The sequence below is a fragment of the Venustampulla echinocandica genome (assembly GCF_003357145.1).
Source record: "Venustampulla echinocandica strain BP 5553 chromosome Unknown scaffold_5, whole genome shotgun sequence".
NCBI lineage: Eukaryota > Fungi > Ascomycota > Leotiomycetes > Helotiales > Pleuroascaceae > Venustampulla > Venustampulla echinocandica.
In genome coordinates, this window is record NW_022474210.1 from 678,722 (window position 1) to 702,957 (window position 24,236).

The window sequence follows — 24,236 nt, forward strand, 5'->3', positions numbered from 1 at the left end:
TCACCAGCTGAGATATTGTACATCTCCATCGCCCACCACCAAGCCCTCCTTATTAATACCACCTTGAGCTGATGCATGCCATCTCATTACCTGCTTGGCACTCACTTGGCGACGAGGTTAAGACAAGCAGCGCTGAATAGAATATCTCGCTTCCAACGACCTATCTTCCATCAAGTAAAGCCGTTTGTTGGTCCTGATATTCTCCAAGTCACGCCCAATTCAACCCATCGTCTATGTTATAGGGCGTGCTCGCAAGCCGCGAAAGGGTTACCATCGCCTAAGCCCATCGGACCTTCTCGGTACAGTTTACGAGAATCAGGTGCAATGTCGGATGTTGACAGCGACGAGGAATTAAACAGAGCCATTGCACTTTCGTTACAGGAGTCCTCACCACCCACCAAAAGAGGTTTGAATGAAGTCATAGACCTTGTCAGCGATGAGGAGGAAGATGATCTCGATGCGCCTGTGGTAACCAGGAGTATCCCATCCCCAAGCAAGCTCCAAAGAAAAGCCGACATTAAGCCGAATGGGCTCAACACCGTTGACCTGACCGAAAATGAACAACAGAAGAATGGGGAATCGCAAAACAAAAGCATGGCTCTTGGTTCTGCCACGTTCGAGCAGTCCATTCCAGTACGTAGCGAACCTCCAACAGGTGGTGGAATCCTAGGGTTACTAGACCGCAAGCAAATGGAGGAAGAACGCATAGCGAGGGCCAAGCAGAGGTTACAGCAAACGGAGGCCGGTGATTCTACAAAACCTGAGCTGTCGAGGAAGAGAAAAGCATCCGGATCACCAGAATCCTCTGTTCGGAAGGGAAGAGTACCAATCGCCGAAGCCTTGCGAACTCCATCTCTCGTCAAGGAACAAGAGCAGATTAGCAAGGTAGCTGCAGTTCATCCTTCAGCTTCCAGCAACACTTTAAGCTCTCAGAAAAACGCAGAAGCACACCAGCATACCTCTCCAGACAAGAGTCACCAAACGAAACCATTAGATGCTTCGTCGCATAGGGACAAAAAAACCATTTCTAGCATTCAGTATCCCGATGGCGTAGTGAAGAAGACATGGGCATATGGGTATCCTCGCAAGGGCAATGATATCAAGATAGAAGAAGTTCTCCAGAAATCGGACCTCGAACTCGCTGTGCTGAGCGCTTTTCAGGTAGATCCAGAATGGGTGCAAACGAAACTAGATGACAAGACCAAGGTCATATGGGTACTTCAAGCAAAAGAGGAAGCCGACGTAGGTTCTCAAAATATACTGTGTCATTGTCGCGGACTGACGTAGCATCAAACACAAATTTGTTGATAGATTTCTAACTGCCAATAGAAAGATAATATGCGTTCGGGTGCTCCGAGCAACTACAAGTTCTGCTTCCCCCCAATGGACGGGAATGTCAACTGTATGCATTCGAAACTGCAACTCTTGGCGCACCCCACACACCTACGCATCGTCATCCCCAGTGCGAATCTTGTACCCTATGACTGGGGAGAGACGGGTGTAATGGAGAATGTAAGCAGGATTAAAAAGTGGTTGTCTTATGGTAGCTGACGATAAAAGGTTTGCTTTTTGATCGATCTTCCCAGGCTTCCCAACGGCAAAGTAACCGAAGACAGCGATCTTACTCTCTTTGGTACGGAGCTTATATACTTTCTGGAGAAAATGGGCCTCGGTCAAGCAACGATTAACAGCATTAAAAAGTTCGATTTCTCTCGCACCGCGCATTTGGCATTTGTTCATTCAATGTAAGTCTGCTAGCCAGTGACGGGTTCAACAAATTGCCTAACTACATTGTAGTGGAGGATCCCACCGTGGATCAGATTGGAAACGCACTGGATTCTGTGGTCTCGGTACTGCAGTTCGAAAACTTGGCCTTCATACCGGGCAGGCCTTGAGTGCTGATTTCCTGGTATGTTGGTCGTTCCTGCGCAACATCGTCCCGATCACCCGCTTACTCTCGTCGATCTAGACCGCCTCACTTGGTAATCTTAACAATAGTTTTATGAAGTCAATGTTCTTAGCACTGCAAGGTAAACGAAATATTCCTTTCTCACCTTCCTCCAGCATCTTTTGAAATGCAATTGCGATGATCGCTGTGCTCCATCATTTGCTGAGTTGGCAAGATTGGAACTCTCCAAGTGTCCCATACTCGAGATGATGTACCGAAATACGAGCACACTGCAGAGTTATTCTTATTCTAGATATTGCGGTCAAAGAGACATAATCATAAACTAATTGGTTGAATTTGATAGGGGACGATGGCATGACGGAGTATTCATGGCGATACAATAAGCCTCCTCGAGGCCAAATTAATACCGAGTCGCTCACCGAACGTAAGCTTTTGGAAGACTTGAAACAAAATTGTCGAGTCTATTTCCCGGTCCGGGAGACCGTTGCAAGCAGCAGGGGCGGTGTACGGGTGAGTTTCCACCACGCGGTGTTTAATTACGCTGACCGTTTCAACTACGGATAACTAATGATCTCTTAGTCCGCAGGCACTATCTGCTTTAATGCGAAGTGGTATAATTCCGACGAATTTCCACGATCGCTTATGCGCGATTGCAAAAGTCTTAGGGAGGGTATGTTGATGCACAGCAAAATGATATTCGTGCGACCGCATGAAGCTCCACGTAGTGGGGTAGCTTGGGCGTACGTGGGCAGCGCAAATTTGTCGGAAAGTGCTTGGTAGGTTGATAGCTTCCATGACCAACACCGTATTGCCACTGGGGCTGACAATGTGATTTCTTGAAGGGGGCGTCTAGTTAAAGACAAGTCGACTAAAGAGCCTAAGCTTAACTGCCGCAATTGGGAATGCGGTGTTATTGTCCCTGTTCTTGCTGGTGATAGTAAAGTGAAAAACAAGGAACAAGACCAAGGCCCGCCGGGGATGGAGGTGTTCAAGGACCATGTCCCGGTGCCGATGGTTGCTCCGGGAGAGGAATACGCCGGAAGGAGACCTTGGTATCATAATGAACTGGATCGCTGATACCTTTGTCGGCTGAAATTAAATTATTTTATTCGATTAGACTCGAACTTCGGTAGACAATTCGAAAAAAGTGGGTGCACTCCTCTTGATAACAGCTACGAAAATCTTACATTCTAAAGTCAACAGCATTATTGTGAATACTTCTGTGGGTAATGGCCACATCAAATTCGGTTCAACTCAAGGCCAGGAATTTCAGATCAGCAACCGTAGTACTTAGTGTTAATTCCAGGTAAATAACCTCGCCAAATCCGAAAGAGACCATTAAAGGTGGTCATATCGGTGAAGCCGCACGGCAATATTCGATTCGTTAGCGAGGCAAGCGAAGGAAGGCCTAGAATAAAAATATATAGGATGTAAAAAGAATTCAAAACAAAATCCAAAAAGAGGCCAGCCCCAGGAAACACCCCATGATCCTCAACCCGGAGAGCAGCTCAGCTTATTAGTAGCCTTAACCTATCTCGGTAGGCCAGACAACAATCCTTGCCAAACGCTAAGCCCTCGGAGGACATACGTGACTAAGCATACCTCAATCCTAATTGGACAACGAATTGAAATATCTACAGAGGTACTTCGTACAACATTTTAAATTCATATGCTCTCATTAACTTCCAAAATGGCTTCGCATACCACTGCGGATCAATTATGTACTCCTGCAGTGGCTTTCTGCAGTGGAGAGTTGCCTACGGAAGGCAGTGCCGTAATGTGTTCAATGACGGTTGAAGATTCCGAGACCGATCATACCACAAACGCATTCGAAGCATATCCGGAGGGTGGGTGGAAAGCGTATTCGGTATTATTTGGCGCCTGGTGTGCTTTGCTACCTCCATCTGGATTGCTCAATTCTATCGGCTCGCTGCAAGCATATCTGCTCTCCAATCAGCTGAAAGAATATACCGAATCGGAAATCGGGTGGATATTCAGCGTGTTTGCATTTCTCTTTTTCTTTGGAGGTCTGCAGGCTGGTGGGTTTTTTTCCACCTAGTGTTCTTTCGAAATGATAATCCAATCCCAAATATAGGTCCAATATTTGATTCCTATGGTCTGAAGGTTCTTATTATACCAGGATCCATAGGATTTTTGGCATCCCTGATAGTCCTAGCTAGCTGTGAAGGTAAACTTTCAGAACTATAGGTTCTGCCATTACTAATTCCCATTTAGAATACTACCAGTTTATGCTAGGTTTCTCTGTTCTTGGAGGATTGTCTGCTTCTCTGATTTGGACCTCGACTATCGCCACCATTGGACACTGGTTTTCTGCCCGTCGAGGACTTGCAACAGGACTTGCCACTACGGTTGGAGGAATTGGAGGAATCATTTTCCCCATTCTGATTCAAACTCTAATTCCACGGGTGGGATACTCATGGACTATCCGCATTATTGCATTCATCTGCGTTGGTTTTAGCGCTGTTGCTGTTGCTCTTATGTCTACCAGACTGCCTTCAAATACAGCAAAAAAAACCGGGTTTGATTTTCAAGGATTCACAGACAAACGCTTCACCTTAACAATTGCAGCAATCTTTGTCATCGACCTGGCTGTTCTGGTTCCTCCCTCCTTCATTACAACATATGCCTTGGCCCACGGAGTTGACCCGGCATTTTCTTACCAACTGCTCGCCATACTTAATGCTGCTTCAGTGATAGGACGGGGGCTTCCAGGGATCATTGCAGATCGGTGGGGAAGATTCAATGTAATGATTTTAAGTAGTTTGGGGTGCACACTCTTAATACTGGCGTTGTGGATGTTTGCAGGAGATAGTGTAGTCGCTATCACAATGTTTTCTATTCTTTTTGGGGTTTTCAGTGGAACTGCATACAGTTTGACACCGGTCTGTGTATCGCAGCTCTGCCGCACTGAAGATTACGGGACGAGATATGGGACCGCGTACGGACTTGTTTCGTTTGCGACTCTGGCTGGTATTCCTGTGTCTGGTATGATTCTGGGTGGGCATGGTGGTGGTAATTACAAAGGGCTGATCTGGTTCTGTGGAGTATTGTACGCCGTTGCCACTGGATTATTTACTCTAGCGAGAGCGTTCGGATCAGGGTGGAAGTTGTTAAAAATATACTGATTTTGTTGGAAGATGTAAAGAATGCAACGTTGGTTATCTTGACTATCTAATCCCAGGCCGCACGATCCAACAACCCTCGTTCTGTATGCAGTGGGTCGCAATAAGACGATATCGATTTGTCGAAAATGCTGCTGGTGATACTCGCTCGTACTGGTTGAATTTGGTCCCGATCCGTTCTTTGAGCAAGTTCTGGCGCCGAGGTGCTTTATGAGTTTCAATGATGATGGAACATCGAAAGAAAGGATATACAAAAGGATAGGGAATTTGGTCCAAGGGACTTCAACGTTGGTATTTTCGCAAAGGGGGTTTCTACACGTGATATCTCCGCTACGCTCCAAACAGCGCTAGCGCATCTTGGTCCTCCACGAATTTTAGCTTCGGTAAAAATTAAAGCAGAGCTCTCGAAGATTTCGAGTCCATGCGAAATTCAACTCCAACAACTCGCCAACCACGCGCACGACAAAATCCGAGGGACAAACAGTACAGAATATAACTGTTAACTCCCAGCCGTCAAGATGGCCTTAGTAGCGGCCTCAAAAGAGGTGGATTATACCATCAAGCCAGAATCCACCACCCCCGCTGTCGACACCAGCGACTGGCCATTGCTCCTCAAGAACTATAACAATTGTACGCTTGCAGATAAATTCTCAATTCAGTGCGAAGCGGAAGAAGACAAAGCTAACGAACGGTAATAGTACTTGTTCGCACCGGCCACTTCACACCGATTCCAAATGGATGTACGCCACTCAAGCGGGACCTCAAATCATACATCAGCTCTGGTGTGATCAACCTCGACAAGCCCTCCAACCCCTCCAGTCACGAAGTTGTCGCATGGGTGAAGCGCATGTTAAGGTACAAGGTCTTCCAATATCTAAATATCCAATATTAACTCGTGAATTAGAGTCGAGAAAACCGGACACAGTGGTACCCTTGATCCCAAGGTGACAGGATGCCTGATCGTCTGCATTGACCGCGCAACAAGACTTGTGAAGTCGCAACAAGGAGCCGGAAAGGAGTATGTGTGTGTTATCCGAATGCACGATAAACTTCCTGGCGGGGAAGCTCAGTTTGCGCGCGCTCTGGAGACTTTGACTGGTGCCCTGTTCCAGCGACCTCCTCTGATCTCGGCTGTTAAGCGTCAATTGCGTATCCGGACAATCCACGAGAGCAAACTGTATGAGTTCGATAATGACCGACACTTGGGCGTCTTCTGGGTCAGCTGTGAGGCCGGCACGTATATCCGTACGCTTTGTGTGCATCTTGGGCTGTTGCTTGGTGTTGGAGCACATATGCAGGAACTGCGCCGAGTGAGGAGTGGAGCAATGGAGGAGGGTACGGATATGGTCACACTACATGATGTCCTGGATGCACAGTGGATGCAGGATAACACCCGGGATGAGTCGTATCTGAGGAAGGTCATCTCCCCATTGGAGACTCTTCTCACCACATACAAGCGAATTGTCGTCAAGGACAGCGCAGTCAATGCTGTGTGTTATGGTGCCAAGTTGATGATTCCAGGATTGCTCAGATATGGTAAGTGTTTTCATCAACAATGAACGAGTTGCAGTGGCTAATAATTGTAACAGAGGCCGGTATCGAAGTCCACGAGGAGGTTGTCCTCATGACCACAAAGGGTGAAGCAATTGCCCTCGGCATCGCTCAAATGTCCACCGTCGAACTGTCAACCTGCGATCATGGCGTCGTTGCCAAGGTCAAGCGTTGTATCATGGAGCGTGACCTCTACCCCCGAAGATGGGGACTCGGTCCCGTCGCTCTGGAGAAGAAGAAGATGAAGGCTGATGGAAAACTCGACAAATACGGCCGACCAAACGAAGCCACGCCAGCCAAGTGGAACACCGAGTATCAAGATTTTAACGCTCCTCTTGAGGGAGGCGCTGCTCCAGTTGCTGAGGTCACTTCCAAGGAGGATGTTCTGTCTGCACCGGCCATCCCAGCCGTCGATGCTGACACATCAATCATCACCAACGGAGCAGAAGAGAGTGACAAGAAGAGGAAGAGACATGAGGGCGAGACAGCAGAGGAGAAGGCCGAGAGAAAAAGACTGAAGAAGGAGAAGAAAGAGAAGAAGAAGGGAAAGAAGGAAGAGAGTGATAGCGAGTAATCTGTCTGATTTCCTTCCAGATAGTGGGCGGTTGAGGATTTGCAGTCTGGCATTTTGTTTCACACTCTGGTCTGGCGTTGTTATTTTGTATCATACAGTAAGGTACTTGCTGCAGGATATTTGTAGGTACGGTAAAAGTGGAGTTATGTGAGGGTTTTCTCAATACATCTCATCAGATCTTCGGTTGTGCGTCGATACGCTATATTTGCCCTCTGTGATGTTGAGTATCCGCGTGTGGCGATATGATATTCCGCCGTCATATGCCATGCAACTAACCATCGTATGCTGTCGGTCGCTTGGTGTGGGAGATGTGGTGCTTCCAGAGAGAGATGCCCAACTACCCTGAAGGTAGAGTATATACTCGGCAATCTAGCATGCTACATTTCTACAACTGCATTTTACAGCGGATACGCGCCTGACTTGAAATATGCCATGCTTAGACATACTAGTTATTGCATAGCTTACTCCGGATGCTAATTTCACGGGAACTCATACTGAGTGAAGCGCGTCACGGCATAAAGGCAAGCGAGATGTAGAACACGGCAGCACACAAATTTCATTTAACGCCGACCTAATCCTCCGGGTATGATCATCATATAATACAGTAACAATTGGACTCAGGTTCCTCCGAGTCGGTGCCCAGAGCCCCGGCTCTTCCACGATTCCGGTAATGGACCACTAGAAGACCCTTGCCCCTGGGGCTGAGCAAAAGCCGTTCCATAACTCTTATGAGTTACAGACGCAGTCTTCGTCTCGAACATCCTTCTGACGAAACCCGGGGTGGGAAGCAGGTTTCTACCACCGCCGAAAGTAGGCCACAGCCGTGTTAAAAAGTCGTGAAGATGGGCAGCGATGAGACCAGTCAGGGACACCAGCGCCGCTGTCTTGCCGCTCATCAAAAATGTTATGAGGATCATGGCAAGTGGGAGCCATTGTGCGGGAATCGTTATGATGTAAAGGGTGGCCATGGTCCCTCGGTCATCTTGAGATGATGTGTAAATGAATGCCATAATCAGTCCTGATGTGAAGACAGTTGTGCCTGTGATGAAGTGATTCAATCCCTAATAAGTGTCAGATCAGATTCAAACCGGACACCTGGCGAATAGCCATAAACGATTCACGCGATGATATGTAGGGAGCTACAACCACTCGAGCGAAGTGGGTGAATCGACACGAGTTTATTCTCAAGAACATCCCACCATGCCCACACCCCGACCTAGCCCTATGTATTTTTGCGAATGACGGGCCAGATCGAAGTGCAGGGGTAATCTTCCTCATTTTCAGGAACCGCGATAGCTGAGTGCATTGCACTACCCGGGCAGTAATAAGAGGTGTGGAAAGGGAATCAACTGAAAAGGGGAGAATAAAGTAGCTTACCACAATGGTCAACATCACAAAGACGATGTATGTGAAAAATTCTCCAGGTTTGGTGAACTTCGGCGATGATCTTTCCAGCTTCGCTCCATACGTGTATACTACACCTAAGTCAGTACAAAACTTTGCGTTTTCATATCGGCGAGAAACCCACAAAAGTATGTGTCGAAAAGGATCGATAGTTGAGGTCCTGTTATCAGGAAGGAGGTGACCAATCGCCATAGCTGAGGCGGTAGCCATAATAAAGTTTGGGGGTAGAATACAACATAGTATCCAGGAACGACGCCTGTGTATACTAGGATGGAGAGGGTGAAGGCCGAGGCAGCAATGGTCCTAAGCTGCATCAGCATCAGCAAAGATGCAAACCAGGAAACGAGCAGGAAGCTTACCTTATGATGGGCGGAGCTTGTTTGAAATATTCCACAGCCGACATGATTGCGGTGAGGATAAACACCCGGTGATTTTGAAGTTGATGTAAAGGGTTTGGAACCTCACACAAGGTGGGCTTGGAGTTGGAGAACAGGTCTGGAGGTTGAAGCTTGAAGGACGCAGGTTTTGAAAGATGTGAGGTGTTCTTCGGCTGTTAGCTCGGGCCTACCCCAAAACGGCTAGGTGCAAAGAAGACCTCGTCAGCTACCAACCTCCGAGTTCCGACCGCCGATCGCGGCGGGACCTGCGAATAGTACCCCGACAACAACACAACACAGTCTAACATCTGGTCAAACCTGAATCCTAACTTGAACGAAATCTGTTCTTGTTCAAAAATGCGAGTAGGGCTGCTTATTGCAATACTGTGTGAGTTAAGGTGAGTAAGGGCAAAGCGAAGGTGGGAAAGGTATAGGTAGGAAACAGGTGAGCAATATTGAACAGGGGAATAGCTTCAATTCAGCAATTAGTAAGTTAAGGTTGCGATGTATAGGCAGCAGTTTACTACAGTGCGTATAGCGACACTGTAATTTAGGTTGCGCACCATACAAACTACGGTTCCACATTTTTAGCACCATTATAAAGAAAAGCCCCAAAATTCATCCTTTTTACAACTCGTCGTTTCTGTATTAACAGCTCCCCTCCTACTCGGCCACGATTCACGAACTATTCCAGCTATTCCGATTCGCAAACCACAGAAGACAAAACATATCTCCACCTCACTAGACCCATGGCTACCACTCGTGACGCAAAGATCAAGAGTGATGAAATCACCCCGCCAACCGTCGATAGGAAGATATAGGAGAAGCGTCTCTGGAGCGATGCTGACTTCCTACGCCGGCTCCGACAAGAGAGAGAGAGAGTCAATTTCGGGAGCACTTCTTCGGCACATCTCGCAACCTAAAAGTTGATCTTCCACTTCCAGAATACGCAACCAAATTCAGCTACCCTGTATACCGAGTTGAGCAACTCCAAGACGTTTGTAACAAGGCAACAGCGATCTATGGCACCGATTCCAACGCTTGGGGTATCCCTTTATGTGAGTACATATTTGGTCAGCTACTTTTTCTATCCTTTATTTGACCGGTCTTCACAAAAAGCTGCGAGTTTGCCTTTAAGAAACGAACATAACTCGCCGGGCCGCTCTAGAGATTGTCGCTCGTCAGTAGCAGTTGTCAAAAGAAAATTGAATTTCTTAAAACTTAGAAAATCAAGCCCGGTTCGAAAAATTAAACCTGGTTGGACAATTCAATATTTGTGGCAGTGCCACCTTTATAACCCCAGCGAGCCTATTTGCACCCACTTACTCTCGAGACCTCTCCCATACCAGGGAATTACTGACTCTATTGACAGGAATTTGGTCGCATCGCGATATCCACACCACAGACATCGAATTTGGCCCCCTCTTCGCTAAATTTATCGAGACATCGCGTAGTGATGGCGCGAGACCTACAATGCAAGACGTTCTTAAGCTACATAAGATACTACTCGATGCTATTGATGCTGCAAAAGATAAAGGCTTTGCCGAGGATGACCCGGCAGAGAAGATCGCCCCTGGTACCGGGGACGTCTGCTTGAATGCCAACCACCAAATTAAGTACTTCAATATCAAACCTCTGTGTCACGCCCTGATTATTATAATCGAAAATCCGATGGAACAACGCAAATCTCATTTCGAGCAGGAATTGGTTCGTTTCGTTCGAACGGAATGGACGACCGGACTCAGTCAGCCCATCAGCTTTCAAGGCCTAGAGGTTCAAAGGGTTATTAATGAGAATGAGGTCGTTGTTCTATTGCCCGAAGCAGTCCGCTTTATCATGGATTTGGACGAGGAGGAAGCACTGCAAGTAAGTCGATTTCTTTTGTGATATTTCCCCTCTTCTATCAAACTGAGAGCCGTGAGTGAATGGTATGAATATCCATCTGATTTTGATTTCCAAACACACTCTGATTTTCCAGATTTAGCAAATCAAATCTATGTAAAATTTAAACCATCTTGGATAAATTTTAGCGAGGGCATAGCCTGAGCTATATCTCGCGGCTCTCTTGAGACTCCCATAGCTCCCAATTTTGTTGAAAATGGTGATTAATATGACTATATAATAGGAGAAGCAAGACCCGACTATGCTAGAGACTTGGCTAGGGGACCCTGAAGATCGGGTCACCAGGATTGAGAAAGCAGACAAAGTTTCAGAGCCCATGTGGACCACCGGGTCCTGGCCCACGGGTCCGTCTACCGAGTGGTTGGAGTTGGCAAAGCCACTCGAGTGAACACTTGTGCTACCAGAAAGTAGCTACTCAAAATATGGAGGCATCTACTGGATGTGAAGATTACTGGAGAGCGAGTTATGGTATGATATGAGAGCAATGGTTACAATTTGTGGTGGGCTGGTAGCTATACTCGGCGATGGAATGGAGCTTACTTGGCAAGTCAGGGAAGAACGTTAGGGAGGACTTTGGTCGTGGAAGCGCGGTTGCTTCAGGACACGATTTCTACAGACCTTCCCGCGCCGATGTCTTCAAAACTCTTACAACCCAGCAGCTAGGTAGGTGCACCCAGATAGGGGGAAACTGGCGCAGCAAGGCCCTGCAGATGGCCAACAGACGAACAATGAAAAATGCGGGCGTGGTACTCCAACTTGATAGTGGGGATTTATGGCTAAGGCTCGTTGCAAGGTCAAGATAAAAACGAAGGTCCGATCTACGCATATACCTACTCCTTAGATACGTCAGGTTGTACACGCATGCAAGCCATAACGTCTAGCGTTGAGGCAAGCCAACAAGATCTACCGGCATACAACTGTGGGTGCAGGTCCAACGAGAGCGCTTCAGGACTTCAGGTGTGTCCTGAGGGTGTGTGGAAAGCGCCATTATTCAACGGCTATGTAAGTTCAAAGCGGAAAAGCACAGCCGTGCCTCTTGGGTACAGAGATGTTGGTGTGGAGGCCTGAGCCGAAGTTTGTCGTGTGTACAGTAATACCTACAGGTCAACGCAAAGAGGAAAGTTGTAGCATTGTGATGAAGCAATGTAACCAGAGAAACAGACTTGACTTTTCTCGGGGCGAGCGAGTTGCGTTACGAAATCGGGGTATATTCGTACGTACTTAGTACTTGTACCAGTACTACGTGCTACGTACGTACGAACGAAGCATAAAATTCATATTTAAATAAACTTTGTCTTCAAAGGAAACTTTAATTAATGAATTCTGCCATCCAGTGAGACATACTTCGTGGCTGTTTCTTTTCAGTCGCTTGTCGCGGGGTTTGCCAGATAAGTGGCGTGGATTGGCCGTCGCTCTCTTATGCGTGTAAGCGCCCGCAAGGGACCCTACCACCCAATGATAGTCCCAAGCGCCGCTGTACGGCCCAACATCACCACGCTATTGCGCCTCATCACAGAACCACAGTTGCTAGTTGCAACTAACCACAGCACGCCCATTACGCCCAGAAACTTGACATCAAGCCAGTGGTATGCCCTGGAACCAGGTGCCCAGCCTATCTTGTGCACGGAGCCCTTTGGCGGCGCAGCAGAACCCAGCATTCCTTCCTGGGGCTATAAGTTGGTTTCTGCCCTCGTGGCATTCGCTCCCACTCTGTCGGGACACCTCCAAAGTGCGAAGTACGTCCGAGTACTGGTACCTTCGTACAGAGGTTGATCGCATATTGGATTGGGGCGTGGGAATGCTATGCGAAGATGAGGATTGCCTGTCTTCAGTTTGCGCCTCAAGTGCGTCTTGACCTCTACTTTGTACAACCTACTCAAACAGACCAATGCTGACTTGTGCAGGTTGGAGATGTCGACAACAACCTCAATCGAGCGGACGCCGTGCTCAGTAGAGCTAATCCCAAAGACTTAGACTTATTGGTTTTGCCAGAGCTTTGCTTTACAGTACGTCTTGATTCGACATTGTTTCCCTTAAAACATCTCCCCTCCAGCTCGGCCCTGTCTTGATTGATTGCCTCAGGGATGGCTACTGTTAGCATTGCGCCCAATGCTGTAGTTGGGGGGCAGTGCGGTTTACTGGGCATCTTCAACTTTCACCTGCTTTGCGCAGTGGGCCGGCATGTGCAGTGGATAAACGTGCGCAATATTTCAGAAAGCACTTGCTAATGCAATATGCATAGGGATACAACTTCCGCTCACTACAGCACATTTCACCCTTCCTTGAGCCAGCCGCTGCTGGAATTACCTCCCTATGGGCGCGCACCACAGCGTTGAAGTACAATTGTTTTGTTACTGCGGGTTATCCTGAAAAGGTGGACGTGAGCCCGAAATGGCCAGCGGGGCCAGAGTACTACAACTCGGCCATCACAGTCAACCCGGACGGTGAAACTGTGGCCAATTATCGGAAGTCTTTCCTTTACTATACGGATGAAACATGGGCACTTGAAGGATCTGGATTCTATAGCGGGACGATAGACGATCTTGGCAACGTTGCTATGGGGATTTGTATGGATTTAAAGTACTCCTTCCTTGAAGCCAGGGAAAATCGGAATGTCACTAACAAAATGCTCAAGTCCCTATAAATTCGAAGCGCCATGGAACGCCTGGGAGTTTGCGTATCACATCCTCCACAGGGAGTCGAATCTGGTGGTTCTATCGATGGCCTGGCTCACTCGTGAGGATATTACGACCTTCTCAAGGGCACCTCAAGAACCAGACATGGAAACTTTATCGTACTGGTTATCGAGACTGGAACCGGTAATCAGAGCAGAAACGATCGGGGAAATCATCGTCGTTATTGCCAATCGATGTGGATCTGAAGAAGAAGTGGTATATGCCGGTACGAGTACGGTGCTAGGGATCAATCAAGGCGAGGTAAATGTGTATGGAATTTTGGGTCGTGGGGAGAAAGAACTTCTTGTGGTCGACACCTCGATTCGCCCACAAGCAAGACTTATCTCAGAGCCTTCTTCTGCCGCTACGGATACAAGCATCCAATCAAAGAATACGGAAGCTTCGCCCTCGACTGCTTTAACGACTCCAGATCTTGACAATGGCATGTCGGAATCGAACGATGGGCATCCTGCTGTCTCGCCAAATTATCCAAAATACCCTCCAGCATTTTCTAGCAGCGAGTCGGACAATGAGGGTGATTATCGGAGCCCGACTTATTTAGCTCGTGGTGAACCAGTTCAACCGCCAGCAACATCAACGCCGTCTATCTCTCCCTCCTTAATGAACCATCAGCCATCTCCCAATTCAGGAAACTACAGTCACGCTCAAAACCGTGCGGTTGAAGAGCCAGCCCTGATATCTCCCGATCGAGTTGCGAAGCCTACCTTGGTTACTCAAGGTTTCGCCCAAGAACCACAAGCCAACCTACCTCCACCGGATCATCATCCTACCTCCGCCTCAGCAGTCCCAGATAAATACCAATCTGAATTCACGGCCAGAACTTTCGGCCGAAGGAGTGATCACATCTCCCCTCGGCCCAGGAGTTCATTTTGGTAAACAATTCAACAGAGGGGGGTTGCCATCGGGGAATTGAATACGTCTTGATGAATTTTGTTTTGTATTGCAGCATGGCGTTTTCGGGGAAATCGTATGGGTGCCAGGAGTTCGAAGGTGCGGAGCGGAAGTTTTAAGCAAGCAGGATACTGGAAGTAAGAGTCTGGTTGTTGACATGTACACAAACTTTATACATATGATGGAATGAAGACCCAGCTTATGTCGAGAGTTCCTAGCCTACAAATTTTCTCTGCAGAATAGTGAAGAGATGGAAGAAATGTACGGCCTATACTTCGGAGTAAAGGGGGAAAGCAACAAGAGAACTTAAACGCCGTCGGAATAGTAATCAAGGATGTTTTTCTCCCGCAAACCCAAGGCATCATTCGCGATTCTCCATATTTCCCGTTATACCTTCCGTTGCCTCCGAGACTCGACCTTCCAACTCATGGATGGGTTTCTTAAGCTGGCCGGAAGGACCAGCGAGTGCGGTCTCTCCAGTCCCGGTGGCCATCCGGGCAGCCCTGGCGACCCAGCCTTCTAAACGGGCTCATCTCCACCTCTCTCTCCGTCAAGATTCTGGAAGGAGCCATGATAGGTAGCAGCTTTTCGTTACGATGTCAAATTATACTCAGAAGTTGAGAGCACATATTTTGATCTCGCGATATACCCAGTTGCGTAGTACGTACATACATAGGTAGGAAAGCACCAAAAAGCGCCACGAAGAAAGTTGTGGAAGCCTCGTAAGCTATTCCTTTCTTATTAATGTTCCACAGAAAGTAGAACATTCTATTTAATAAATTGTTATCCCTCATTACACTTTGCCCACCCACTGCGCTTTGATTGAATTGAGGTTTAGTGAGATTAAAAACGGCATATTTGCAGACAGACGGGACGGAACGAATAGTTTCAATTAAGGTCAGTATATAGAAGATATGGCAGGAGGAAGTAGATTCCTTACAAGGTACATTATCCCTAGCTATAATGCGCCATACCAGGGCACAGGCGATACTTTGACGACGGAGGCGGCGACAATAAAGGCAAGCGGGAATAGCTTCAATTGACGCGCGATAGACAATGCGCAGGAAAGCAAGTTACTGAAAATACCGGTCTACACATGCGGACCCTTGGAAAGGAAAAGATCCCTGAAACGGTTCGAGACTTGTTTATTGCCTACCGGTAGCTTCCCGCGCACTTCGGTTGGGGCACTGTGGAGTTCATTTCCTTCGGGTTTCGGATCCTCTTGGACTGCGCCTTCGTCCTTGCTCAACATCAGACATGAAATGCGGAAAAGGTCGCAAACATACTCCGAGTCTTCAAGATGGGACTCGCTGTAATGAATAGTCTGTTTAGCGTTGGTTCAAACACGAATTATTACCGTTTATATCTTCATTTTCGTTTTCCGCCCGCAATGCGAATCTGCTTCATTGCAATAATGCCACCAGGTTTGATCGCATTCAGTAATGGGAACCTATCGTATATACAGACAACCGCTCTGGAAAGGTCTAGAATTGTTACGGCTCAGTGTTCCGAAATACCTACTTTTGGATTATTATTGCGGCCCAAACGATCCACCCTTCATTTATATGACGGGCATGGCGCTGTTGATCCGCTCTTTATGTCAACAAGCGGGGAATCAAGGAACTTCAATGAAGAAATACCGAAATTTAATATCATATGATCATCATATAAGGTCCATTTCATATCTTTATGACCAATGTGCTTACTCTCCGTTTTAACCATAAATTGTTTAATTCATAAGAGCCGGGCCGCGCCCCGTTTCAGATTCAGGCAATTGTACAAACCTCATCAATTTCATTCAACGAGTGGCTCTCTTCAATACCCCAGATATATGCACCCCACATTTACGAAATGCGCCATGAACTGAAATCTTTTGGACCTGGTGATAGAGTCGCCGGAAATCCCATAAGTATCCCCAGGCGCCCGCCTTTCTTATCTTGGCCTCCTCACCTCTGTTCAATATCTATCTTTCCAGGCTCAAATTTTCATCATGAAGTCTTTTGTAACCGCTGTGGGTCTTTTGGTCTGTGCTACTTCTGTTGTTGGTCACTCTATATTCCAAGACTTATGGGTTGATGGGTATGCATTCTCCCCGCGGCTTTATTTTCCGGTACTCCAAACATTATATGCAGATGGATGTTGATTTTGCGCAGAAAGGACCAAGTTAGCACCTGTGCTCGCATGCCTCTTAGCAATAGCCCCGTAACTAGCGTCTCCTCCAACGACATCAGATGCAATGCTGGCACCAAGCCAGTCACCGGCGTCTGCTCAGTACCAGGTACGTACTCATCTGACCAAATCCCGAATTTACATCTAACAGCCTCTGGCAGCTGGTGGAGAAATTACCGTTGAGATGCACGCACAGCCCGGCGACCGAAACTGCAAGAACGAGGCCATCGGAGGAAACCATTTCGGACCAGTCATGATATATATGTCCAAGGTCTCAAGCTCCGCATCAGATCCAGGATCCGGCAAATGGTTCAAGATTGCTGAGGAAGGATACGACACGGCAACCAAGAAGTGGGGAACGGTATGGATTCCTACCCGCCAACTGAGTATTTAATCCTCTAGGGTTTATACTGACTATTCCTAGGACTCTCTCAATAGCAACTGTGGGAAGAAGTCCGTCAAGGTACCAGCTAGCTTAGCACCAGGCGATTATCTCGTCAGAGCTGAGGCTATTGCCCTCCACTCTGCTGGCTCTGCAGGTGGTGCTCAATTTTATATGACCTGCTTCCAGATCAACCTCACCGGAAGCGGAACTGCCAATCCTCCTGGAGTGTCATTCCCAGTAAGTTTACCTCAGCCGCTTTGTTTTCTGTTTCAAATGACTCCCATGGGTTCCGGGATACCCTTGAGCTTGAAACCTCAACCTTATGTATCCCAGTAGTTATAAAAGGTTATATCTCGAGAGAAAGATAATGCTAACCACCCCAATCTCTAATAGGGCGCATACAGTGCTAACGACCCCGGAATTCTCATCAACATCTACCAGACCATCACCAAGTACATTATCCCAGGTCCCGCCGTTTGGACTGGATAATTCAGTACGTAACTGTACTTTGAGAAGTTCTGAGACGGTTTTACGGTTCGGTTGGAGTCGCCGATTGGGATGTGTGAATGATGAATGAATAAATGCATACTTGCATATATGTATATATGTATATATGTACTTATATACAAAAATAAACCCCCCCAAATATATTATTGAGATGCATACACCAAACATGCCATTGTTTGAAACAGTCTCAAGCCTCCGCAAACTGCGAATGTTAGTAATTTGGATTAATGAACTAGTGGCTAATGTCCCATTTAACTACCAAGTACTTTTAGGATTATTTTATTTATAAACTAGCTCTAAAGATTACTAAAGTATAGCTAATTTGGGATATACGAGTTATAAGCCGTCGACGACAAGGTTAGAAGAATGGAGAGAAATGTGAAAATGCTGTATAACAGAGCCCGAAATAATCCGAGGTCGAATATTTTAGTTGTGCCGCATGCAGTATGTACGAATAATGGAGTTCTCTCGCTCAATCTAAACTTTGCAATAGGATAAAGCCGACAATTAGTAGATGGAGACTGACATTTTCGACTCCATTCTCAGTATCCCGCTTTCGAGCATCCCCATATGCTCTGTTTCCTTACCCGCACTCTCTCAACACATGCAGCCGCTCCGTGGTATGGCCAACTCCTTCTCGAAGAATTACGGCCAGCTTTCCTTCCTGGGTATTGTTGTGGTATCCGCATGGAGTAGTCATCCTCAAGGCATGATCTCTTGGTCCAAGCCTTGCAGAAATCCAGACCTTTCTCGATACCACGTTGGGAAAACAAGTATTTGGCAGAGAACCATGCCTCCCTTTACGTCTCGGCCCGAAAGTTTGGTGTGCCAATCTGCTTCCAACCTTGAATCAGACCGAATCTTGTGTCCGTTTAGAACTTGTCCAAATGATTCTTGCCCTTTCTTATACAGGAGCCTTCGAATTGCCCTCCTTTTCTTTCTCTCGCTTCGCTTGCCTCTCCGCATATTTCTGAGCCTCCAGATCGCTATCTCTGTATTTCTTCCGCATCTCTTCCCTCTTCGCATACCTCTTCTCGAGGGCTTTTATTTTCCTATTTTGCTCTCTTTCCCGGCGTTCATTGTCGTCTTTCTGACGATCACTTAGAGGTATTGGTCCTCTACCAATAGTTTCGCAACCCGAGAGAAGACTCTTTTGAGCAGGCTCCAAAAGTGATTGGTTGGCTGCCATAGCATCGACAGTAGCAATGAGTAGTAAAGCGCGGACGGTGAAGTTGGCATCGTTACTAGCAACGTGAAATATTCCATTTCCAGTTGGACACTGCAACAGGTTGAGTATACCTTCTAGTGAATGCCGAAAAGTAAGATCCAATGGATGTTGAGCGGCGTTTTGTGTATCCAAAACGTAGAGAGGAGAGAGCTCTACCTTGGCGGCTTGAAAAAGCGAAGATCGAATTTTCCACCGTGAACGACAAGAATAAAATCTCGACCCGAGACTAAGCTTTGGAGCTCGTTGTTAAGATCTTCGAGTACAATATGCTTAGATTGACCATAACAAACATTCCGTGTTGTTTTTTGGAATCCCTTTTTGGGTCCTATCAAGTAAGACATGCGACCCGTTCTCGATACACGTATCTTGGATACTTATTTGCAAATGTCGAGTATCGAGTATAGAGAGGCCGACTTGAATTTGTGAATTGCTTGTAAGATGGATCACCTTAGCATTCTCCACATCAAGACCGACTATCAGCAAGTCTTTAATGAAAGAGTCCGGCAAGTTCTCTCCCAGGAACATGGGGTCTGGTGCTTGTCGGCCAAGATTGAGATCAAAAATGTGGCGAAGCACGAGTAAATCCTCCCGTAATGCACCTTGGTGAGGTGGCCGCGGTGACGGTGGTGGCAACGGCATTGCGACTTCGATAGAACAAGAAATAAAATGCGAAAGTATCAAGGACATATAGAGTAATGTTGCAATATGCTGATCATTGGGAGCACGTGCATGGCTAGGAATTAGCGAGGCGCCCCCTTTCAATCGTACCTGTTTAAAGCCATGTCCATAGGTAGGTGCCTTCCTTTCTCTTTCATTCTTATTACTACACCCGACTAATCCATTTACCAACATCACCGCCATATCAAGATGCACCATCTCCGTGATGCCCTGCTGAGCCCCTCGCCAAAAGGCCCTCCCGAGCTCACCATGCTAGACCGCGCCGCTTTAGATTAGCAGGATGTGCGTGAATGCGTCGCTCGGGGGGAATTTGAGGAACTCCGGGGAGCAGCCTTCTATAATCGAACCTCGATCGTCAGCGAACGATACTGTAACCTGGGGGATGGGGTGGACTCCCTTGAAGGCTACCTTCATTCCCTGTGGCACATCTACTACCAGCTCAGTCGACATACGTCTTATGAAACGTCTGGCCACGATCGCCTGGTCCTCGATATCCTCCGCATTCAGGGACTGGGGCCGTTGACCAGGCCTGTGTCTGGGTTGTAGGGGATCGATATCGCACGAACAGTCAACGGCACGCTATGGAATGACCTGCCCTTCTTGGTCACTGACATGACCGACTTCTGGATCAACAATTGCGCGTCCATGTCGGGCGTCCAGCGCCTCAACTTTGCGTCCTTTTTAGCTAAGCTGGCGTCAGTCCGTATTAGCAAGGATGGATTGTGCCAGATTGCCCTCGTCCTATTCCGCTCTACTTTTGAGGATGGACGAGACCTTCGCACCACAGAGAAGCCGGATGATGAAGATACACATCGAAGCATCTCGAGTCTTGACATTGCACAATTATTGCCAGCTGCCTGTTCGTGGATCAAGGAGGCCAGTCACAATCTCATTCAACTCTCGGATGTCTCATGGAATGATTGCCCAAGCACGATTGGCCAGGGTGGCCGGATGTTCATCGAATCAGAGCTCGGGAAGCGATCACCAACGGGATTTACACCATGGAGATGGATATACTGGCTTAAGCGTCTCCACGAAATTCAGGAGGAGGCAAAAGAAGCTAACGAGAAACGCCTGGAGGAGTATGCCACCGATGCCATTGACCTCATGGTCAGTAACGTGAAGGAACGGAACTCTGAAATTCTAAGGGCTTACCAAAATGGCGGGGATATCTTGCATGAGGATAAACATTTGATATGCCTGAAGAGAGAAAGCCTGATGAAGAATATTAATGTCAATAAACTCTCTCTCTCCCTCTCTCGTATTTTTCAGCTCTCAAATCTAAAGTCGCCCTCTTTGCCAAATGATCGCTGAATCTAACGAATAAGCCTGCTCGGGCTTTTGTAAACTAAGCAAGGCGAAATTGCATTTCCATGATTCCACGTTAAAGTAATGTAAGTTTCAACACTCTTTCATACATTGAAATATACCTTAAGACAGTGAAAATATGACGGAAGATCCTTACAGATGCATTTATTAAGGCCACGGCAGAAATCAGGATAGCACGCTGATAGCAGACTAAGAGATACTAGATCGTAGGCAGTTAACGACCTTTTTTTTTGATAAGTATAAAGACCTGTCTCTTATACACATCTAGATGTGTATAAGAGACAGATCGTAGCAGTTAACGACCTTTTTTTTTGATAAGTATAAAGACCTAGCTAGCTAAATACTAAACGAGTGTGTTTACAATAACAAATGAATTCCCAAATAGTTCAACCTAGCTAATACTAGGTATGGATACACCACCCCTACTATCCACTAAGCATTATTTGTTCCAAGTCATTCTAAGGGCAACGTAGTAGGCTTTGAGAGTCATACAGTATCTCGTTTATTACCTTGCAACCCCCTTTTCTCAAGCCACCCCACTAGCGAAACTCGAAATAATCTGCGCCGAATTTTGACCTCACTAAAGCCCACTTCCATCTTTGGACCTGAGAAATCGCTGCTCTAACCTAAGATGAGCCTTGAGTCCTGAGCACGCTCGTGAGTCAGCAGGATTATTCTTAAGGGGGACCTCTTCTAGCCGCCCTCGCGAATCAGCTACAATTTCCATTTCATTTATACATAGAACTTTGCATGTCCTACTACCTACAATACAGCCATCTCTTTAAGCCTATCAAGATACCATGACAGCATCCGTTCTAATTTCCCTGTCACACTTATTAAAGGTTCTTGCTAAGCCGATTTTGGTCCTTTCGAGGAGACCTCCTTAACCTTTCTTAGACAGCCCAACTCTCCACCCTGACGAGAACCAAAATTGGCACCCATAAGACTAAGAGGGAGCCAAGAACGGACACCCGACGCTTTGGTGGTAAGGGGATTCCGTTTTAGCTCCTACAAGTCCTCGGTTGGCTTTTGCTGGAGACCCCTAGGTCCCTATATAGATATACTTACTTAGGCCCCAAATACACTAACCTGCCATTGTATACAATCCTCATAACTTATCCCGCTGGTCTTTAAAAACTTTCCATTTTTTGGCGCAACAAATGGGGCACCTATCCACAATATCAGCCTTTTAATCATAAGAGAAAGAAGATGCAAAATAGTCTCTCTATAAACCCAGAAAAAGTGAACACTTACATCCATCAACTCCAATCATTATATTAGCCACACAGCGATCAACTTTCATCGTGTTCGCCAGCATATCAAGCGTCAAATCCTTCGGACACCAGGCGGCATTCGGACTCACGACCAGAACGAACTGCTGGTCAGGATTCACCGTTCCATCTTTATTATAAATCTTGACTTTCGGGAACCTTATGTCCTGCGGGCCCTTAGCCCACGACTTGTCCTTGGCAAGCTGCTCGCAGAACTTATTCGCCGAATCAGCCGCATCAGACTGTTGGAAGGACAGCCCGCCGCCGCAAGTCGGGACGCCCAGAGCCGGCCCGACAGGTGTTGGCGGGTCGGGGGTGTGGGTAGGCTTGGGAGCTACGATGGGCTGGTTGACAATAAAGCTAGCAGTTCCGCAGCCTTCTGTATTATTGCCAGAGCCAGAGAAGGTATGAGAATCAGAGGAGCCTGGAATTAACGTCAGCCGGTGCAGACGGTGGTAGGGAGGATGATGCTTACATTGAGTGCTGTCCAGAAAACCGTTAAACATCTCCTCGCAGCCGAACACGCAGTCGCCTTGGTGGTACCTCCAGGTGACGGCGAAGGTCCAGCCGTCATAACCCGGGAAGCCGACGTCTTTGGCGGTCATGATGGCGTCAATGTCTGCGCTGAGGGGCTTGGAGGCGCACACATTTGTGACGATGCTTGAAATTGTCAGCTGATGCCTATTACTTCCAGGAGGAAACATACGCTTTCCACAACTTAGTTTCGAGCCCGACTTTGTTGCTTTCAGTACATATAGGCACGGGTCGGCTTTCTGTGCTGAGAGTGATTTGCTCGACAACTGATCGGATGTTGTTCCATTCTGTGGCGAAGTCTGTGGAGATATCAACGTCTATACCGGTGCATTTGCAGTCTTTTTGTTCTCCCTGGAGATATGGTAAGCAGGGCGGAGTAAGAAAGAGGAAGGGTGTTTATATGATTTACCACTGTACATTTCTTGTTGTCGTCACCCTTACAATTATCATCTGGACAATTAGGCTTCATTTAGTCAGCACTCTTCCTCGATCATTGCTCACGGGATTCTCACCTGATCCGTAGGTCCCGGACACGCCGCCGACGTCGAAGACGAGCTCGCCGAGGTCTTTGTCGTGCCCGCAACACTATTTGGCACATCTATTGCTGGGGGGATTTCCTTATTACTATTCCACTGATCATACAGAAGATATAGCAACCCCAACGTCCCACCTCCAACTGCCGCAGCAGGCGAGACCGAAGCCGCTGCACCGGTCCTAAACAGCGCAATGAGCTGCGCAATATCGTTTGCAGGAATGACGAGTCGGCCCGCGGGCATGGCATTTTCGATCTCAGCAATTTCCCCAATAGGCCCGAACTGCGCGACGGCTTCCGTGAAGGCCGTATAGCCACAGGATGCGGCGCGTTTTATGGCGCCGCATGCGGGGATGGTTTTTGCGACCTCGATGAGCTTCGCGCGCAGCGCGGGCCCGAGAAGGATGCTGAAGTTGTCGTTTGTATCCTGTGTTACGATAACGGAGGCTTCTTTAGTGATAGCTGCGACAGCGCCCACGGTATTAGTGACTGTAGCTGTCGTCTTTGTAATGAAGCTTTTATCAGGTCCTTTCCACTGCGAGCCGTTAGATCTTTTCATGTTCGAGTTGATATTGTACTTACAGATGTTGTGGTGCCGCCGATGTCAGTGAGGTATTCTGTATTTTTGCCGATTTTCCCAATACTTTGAAACAACCATCAGTAGATGCCAAAGTGGGCTTTGCAATTTGCATTATAACTTACAGGGCATTGGCAGATGGGATTGGTTCAACGAGATTCACGCCAAGTTGACCAGCAGCCGTGGGTTCAATTGCCTTGACGTTGAGACTGATAGCATTGACCGCCGTTCCCATGTAGCACAACGCCAACGCGGCGACATCAAGAGCTCTCATTTTCAAGAACATGGCAAAGTTTACGAAAATGACCAAGTGAGAAAATGCTCGAAAAAATTAGCAGAGTTACCTTTCACATCTTTATATTCTTTTAAACCCTTGATAATATCGTAGAGTAACAACCACCTATTTTGAGATTCTTGAAGATAGCTGTCATTTCAGCCCGTAGGAACAACATAACCTATAGCCACAATCTATAAGGCAACCACCAAAAACCAACAATCCTGCTACGCCTCAGTCATCAACTTAGTAACTAACAGTAAGAAAATCCTACGTCCAAAATATCAACCCAGTAACTACCAACT

The 24,236-nt window shown here is 47.2% G+C and overlaps 10 protein-coding genes across 10 annotated transcripts; 7 read left to right on the top strand and 3 right to left on the bottom strand.

Moving 5' to 3' along the window:
• Window positions 1-324: 324 nt before the first annotated feature.
• BP5553_07143 (uncharacterized protein) lies at window positions 325-2,986 on the top strand (the record flags this gene model as incomplete). Its single annotated transcript, XM_032015766.1, has 8 exons — window positions 325-1,242; window positions 1,330-1,512; window positions 1,561-1,745; window positions 1,798-1,909; window positions 1,970-2,030; window positions 2,253-2,419; window positions 2,489-2,685; window positions 2,752-2,986. The coding sequence occupies 8 exons, from the start codon at window positions 325-327 to the stop codon at window positions 2,984-2,986; spliced, it is 2,058 nt and encodes a 685-aa protein (XP_031868035.1).
• A 613-nt stretch (window positions 2,987-3,599) lies between these two features.
• Window positions 3,600-5,055, top strand: BP5553_07144 (Uncharacterized protein; the record flags this gene model as incomplete). The annotated part of the gene is made up of 3 exons (XM_032015767.1): window positions 3,600-3,948; window positions 4,005-4,097; window positions 4,145-5,055. 3 exons carry the CDS (start codon window positions 3,600-3,602, stop codon window positions 5,053-5,055), a joined length of 1,353 nt encoding a protein of 450 aa, XP_031868036.1.
• Window positions 5,056-5,570: 515 nt separating this feature from the next.
• Window positions 5,571-7,177, top strand: BP5553_07145 (Centromere binding protein CBF5; the record flags this gene model as incomplete). Its single annotated transcript, XM_032015768.1, has 4 exons — window positions 5,571-5,682; window positions 5,751-5,907; window positions 5,957-6,588; window positions 6,642-7,177. 4 exons carry the CDS (start codon window positions 5,571-5,573, stop codon window positions 7,175-7,177), a joined length of 1,437 nt encoding a protein of 478 aa, XP_031868037.1.
• Window positions 7,178-7,794: 617 nt separating this feature from the next.
• On the bottom strand, window positions 7,795-8,984 carry BP5553_07146 (Derlin; the record flags this gene model as incomplete). The annotated part of the gene is made up of 4 exons (XM_032015769.1): window positions 7,795-8,238; window positions 8,555-8,652; window positions 8,706-8,884; window positions 8,941-8,984. 4 exons carry the CDS (start codon window positions 8,982-8,984, stop codon window positions 7,795-7,797), a joined length of 765 nt encoding a protein of 254 aa, XP_031868038.1.
• Window positions 8,985-10,431: 1,447 nt separating this feature from the next.
• BP5553_07147 (uncharacterized protein) lies at window positions 10,432-11,248 on the top strand (the record flags this gene model as incomplete). Its single annotated transcript, XM_032015770.1, has 2 exons — window positions 10,432-10,824; window positions 11,084-11,248. 2 exons carry the CDS (start codon window positions 10,432-10,434, stop codon window positions 11,246-11,248), a joined length of 558 nt encoding a protein of 185 aa, XP_031868039.1.
• Window positions 11,249-12,671: 1,423 nt separating this feature from the next.
• Window positions 12,672-14,432, top strand: BP5553_07148 (uncharacterized protein; the record flags this gene model as incomplete). The annotated part of the gene is made up of 4 exons (XM_032015771.1): window positions 12,672-12,704; window positions 12,765-12,866; window positions 13,103-13,440; window positions 13,496-14,432. The coding sequence occupies 4 exons, from the start codon at window positions 12,672-12,674 to the stop codon at window positions 14,430-14,432; spliced, it is 1,410 nt and encodes a 469-aa protein (XP_031868040.1).
• Window positions 14,433-16,437: 2,005 nt separating this feature from the next.
• On the top strand, window positions 16,438-17,490 carry BP5553_07149 (Endoglucanase II; the record flags this gene model as incomplete). The annotated part of the gene is made up of 5 exons (XM_032015772.1): window positions 16,438-16,526; window positions 16,580-16,725; window positions 16,778-16,977; window positions 17,041-17,238; window positions 17,395-17,490. The coding sequence occupies 5 exons, from the start codon at window positions 16,438-16,440 to the stop codon at window positions 17,488-17,490; spliced, it is 729 nt and encodes a 242-aa protein (XP_031868041.1).
• Window positions 17,491-18,412: 922 nt separating this feature from the next.
• BP5553_07150 (uncharacterized protein) lies at window positions 18,413-19,375 on the bottom strand (the record flags this gene model as incomplete). The annotated part of the gene is made up of 2 exons (XM_032015773.1): window positions 18,413-18,787; window positions 19,184-19,375. The coding sequence occupies 2 exons, from the start codon at window positions 19,373-19,375 to the stop codon at window positions 18,413-18,415; spliced, it is 567 nt and encodes a 188-aa protein (XP_031868042.1).
• Window positions 19,376-20,059: 684 nt separating this feature from the next.
• BP5553_07151 (uncharacterized protein) lies at window positions 20,060-20,728 on the top strand (the record flags this gene model as incomplete). The annotated part of the gene is made up of 1 exon (XM_032015774.1): window positions 20,060-20,728. The coding sequence occupies one exon, from the start codon at window positions 20,060-20,062 to the stop codon at window positions 20,726-20,728; it is 669 nt and encodes a 222-aa protein (XP_031868043.1).
• Window positions 20,729-21,592: 864 nt separating this feature from the next.
• On the bottom strand, window positions 21,593-23,931 carry BP5553_07152 (uncharacterized protein; the record flags this gene model as incomplete). The annotated part of the gene is made up of 9 exons (XM_032015775.1): window positions 21,593-21,751; window positions 21,833-21,912; window positions 21,998-22,438; window positions 22,490-22,674; window positions 22,721-22,899; window positions 22,958-23,011; window positions 23,061-23,615; window positions 23,663-23,723; window positions 23,783-23,931. 9 exons carry the CDS (start codon window positions 23,929-23,931, stop codon window positions 21,593-21,595), a joined length of 1,863 nt encoding a protein of 620 aa, XP_031868044.1.
• Window positions 23,932-24,236: the final 305 nt, after the last annotated feature.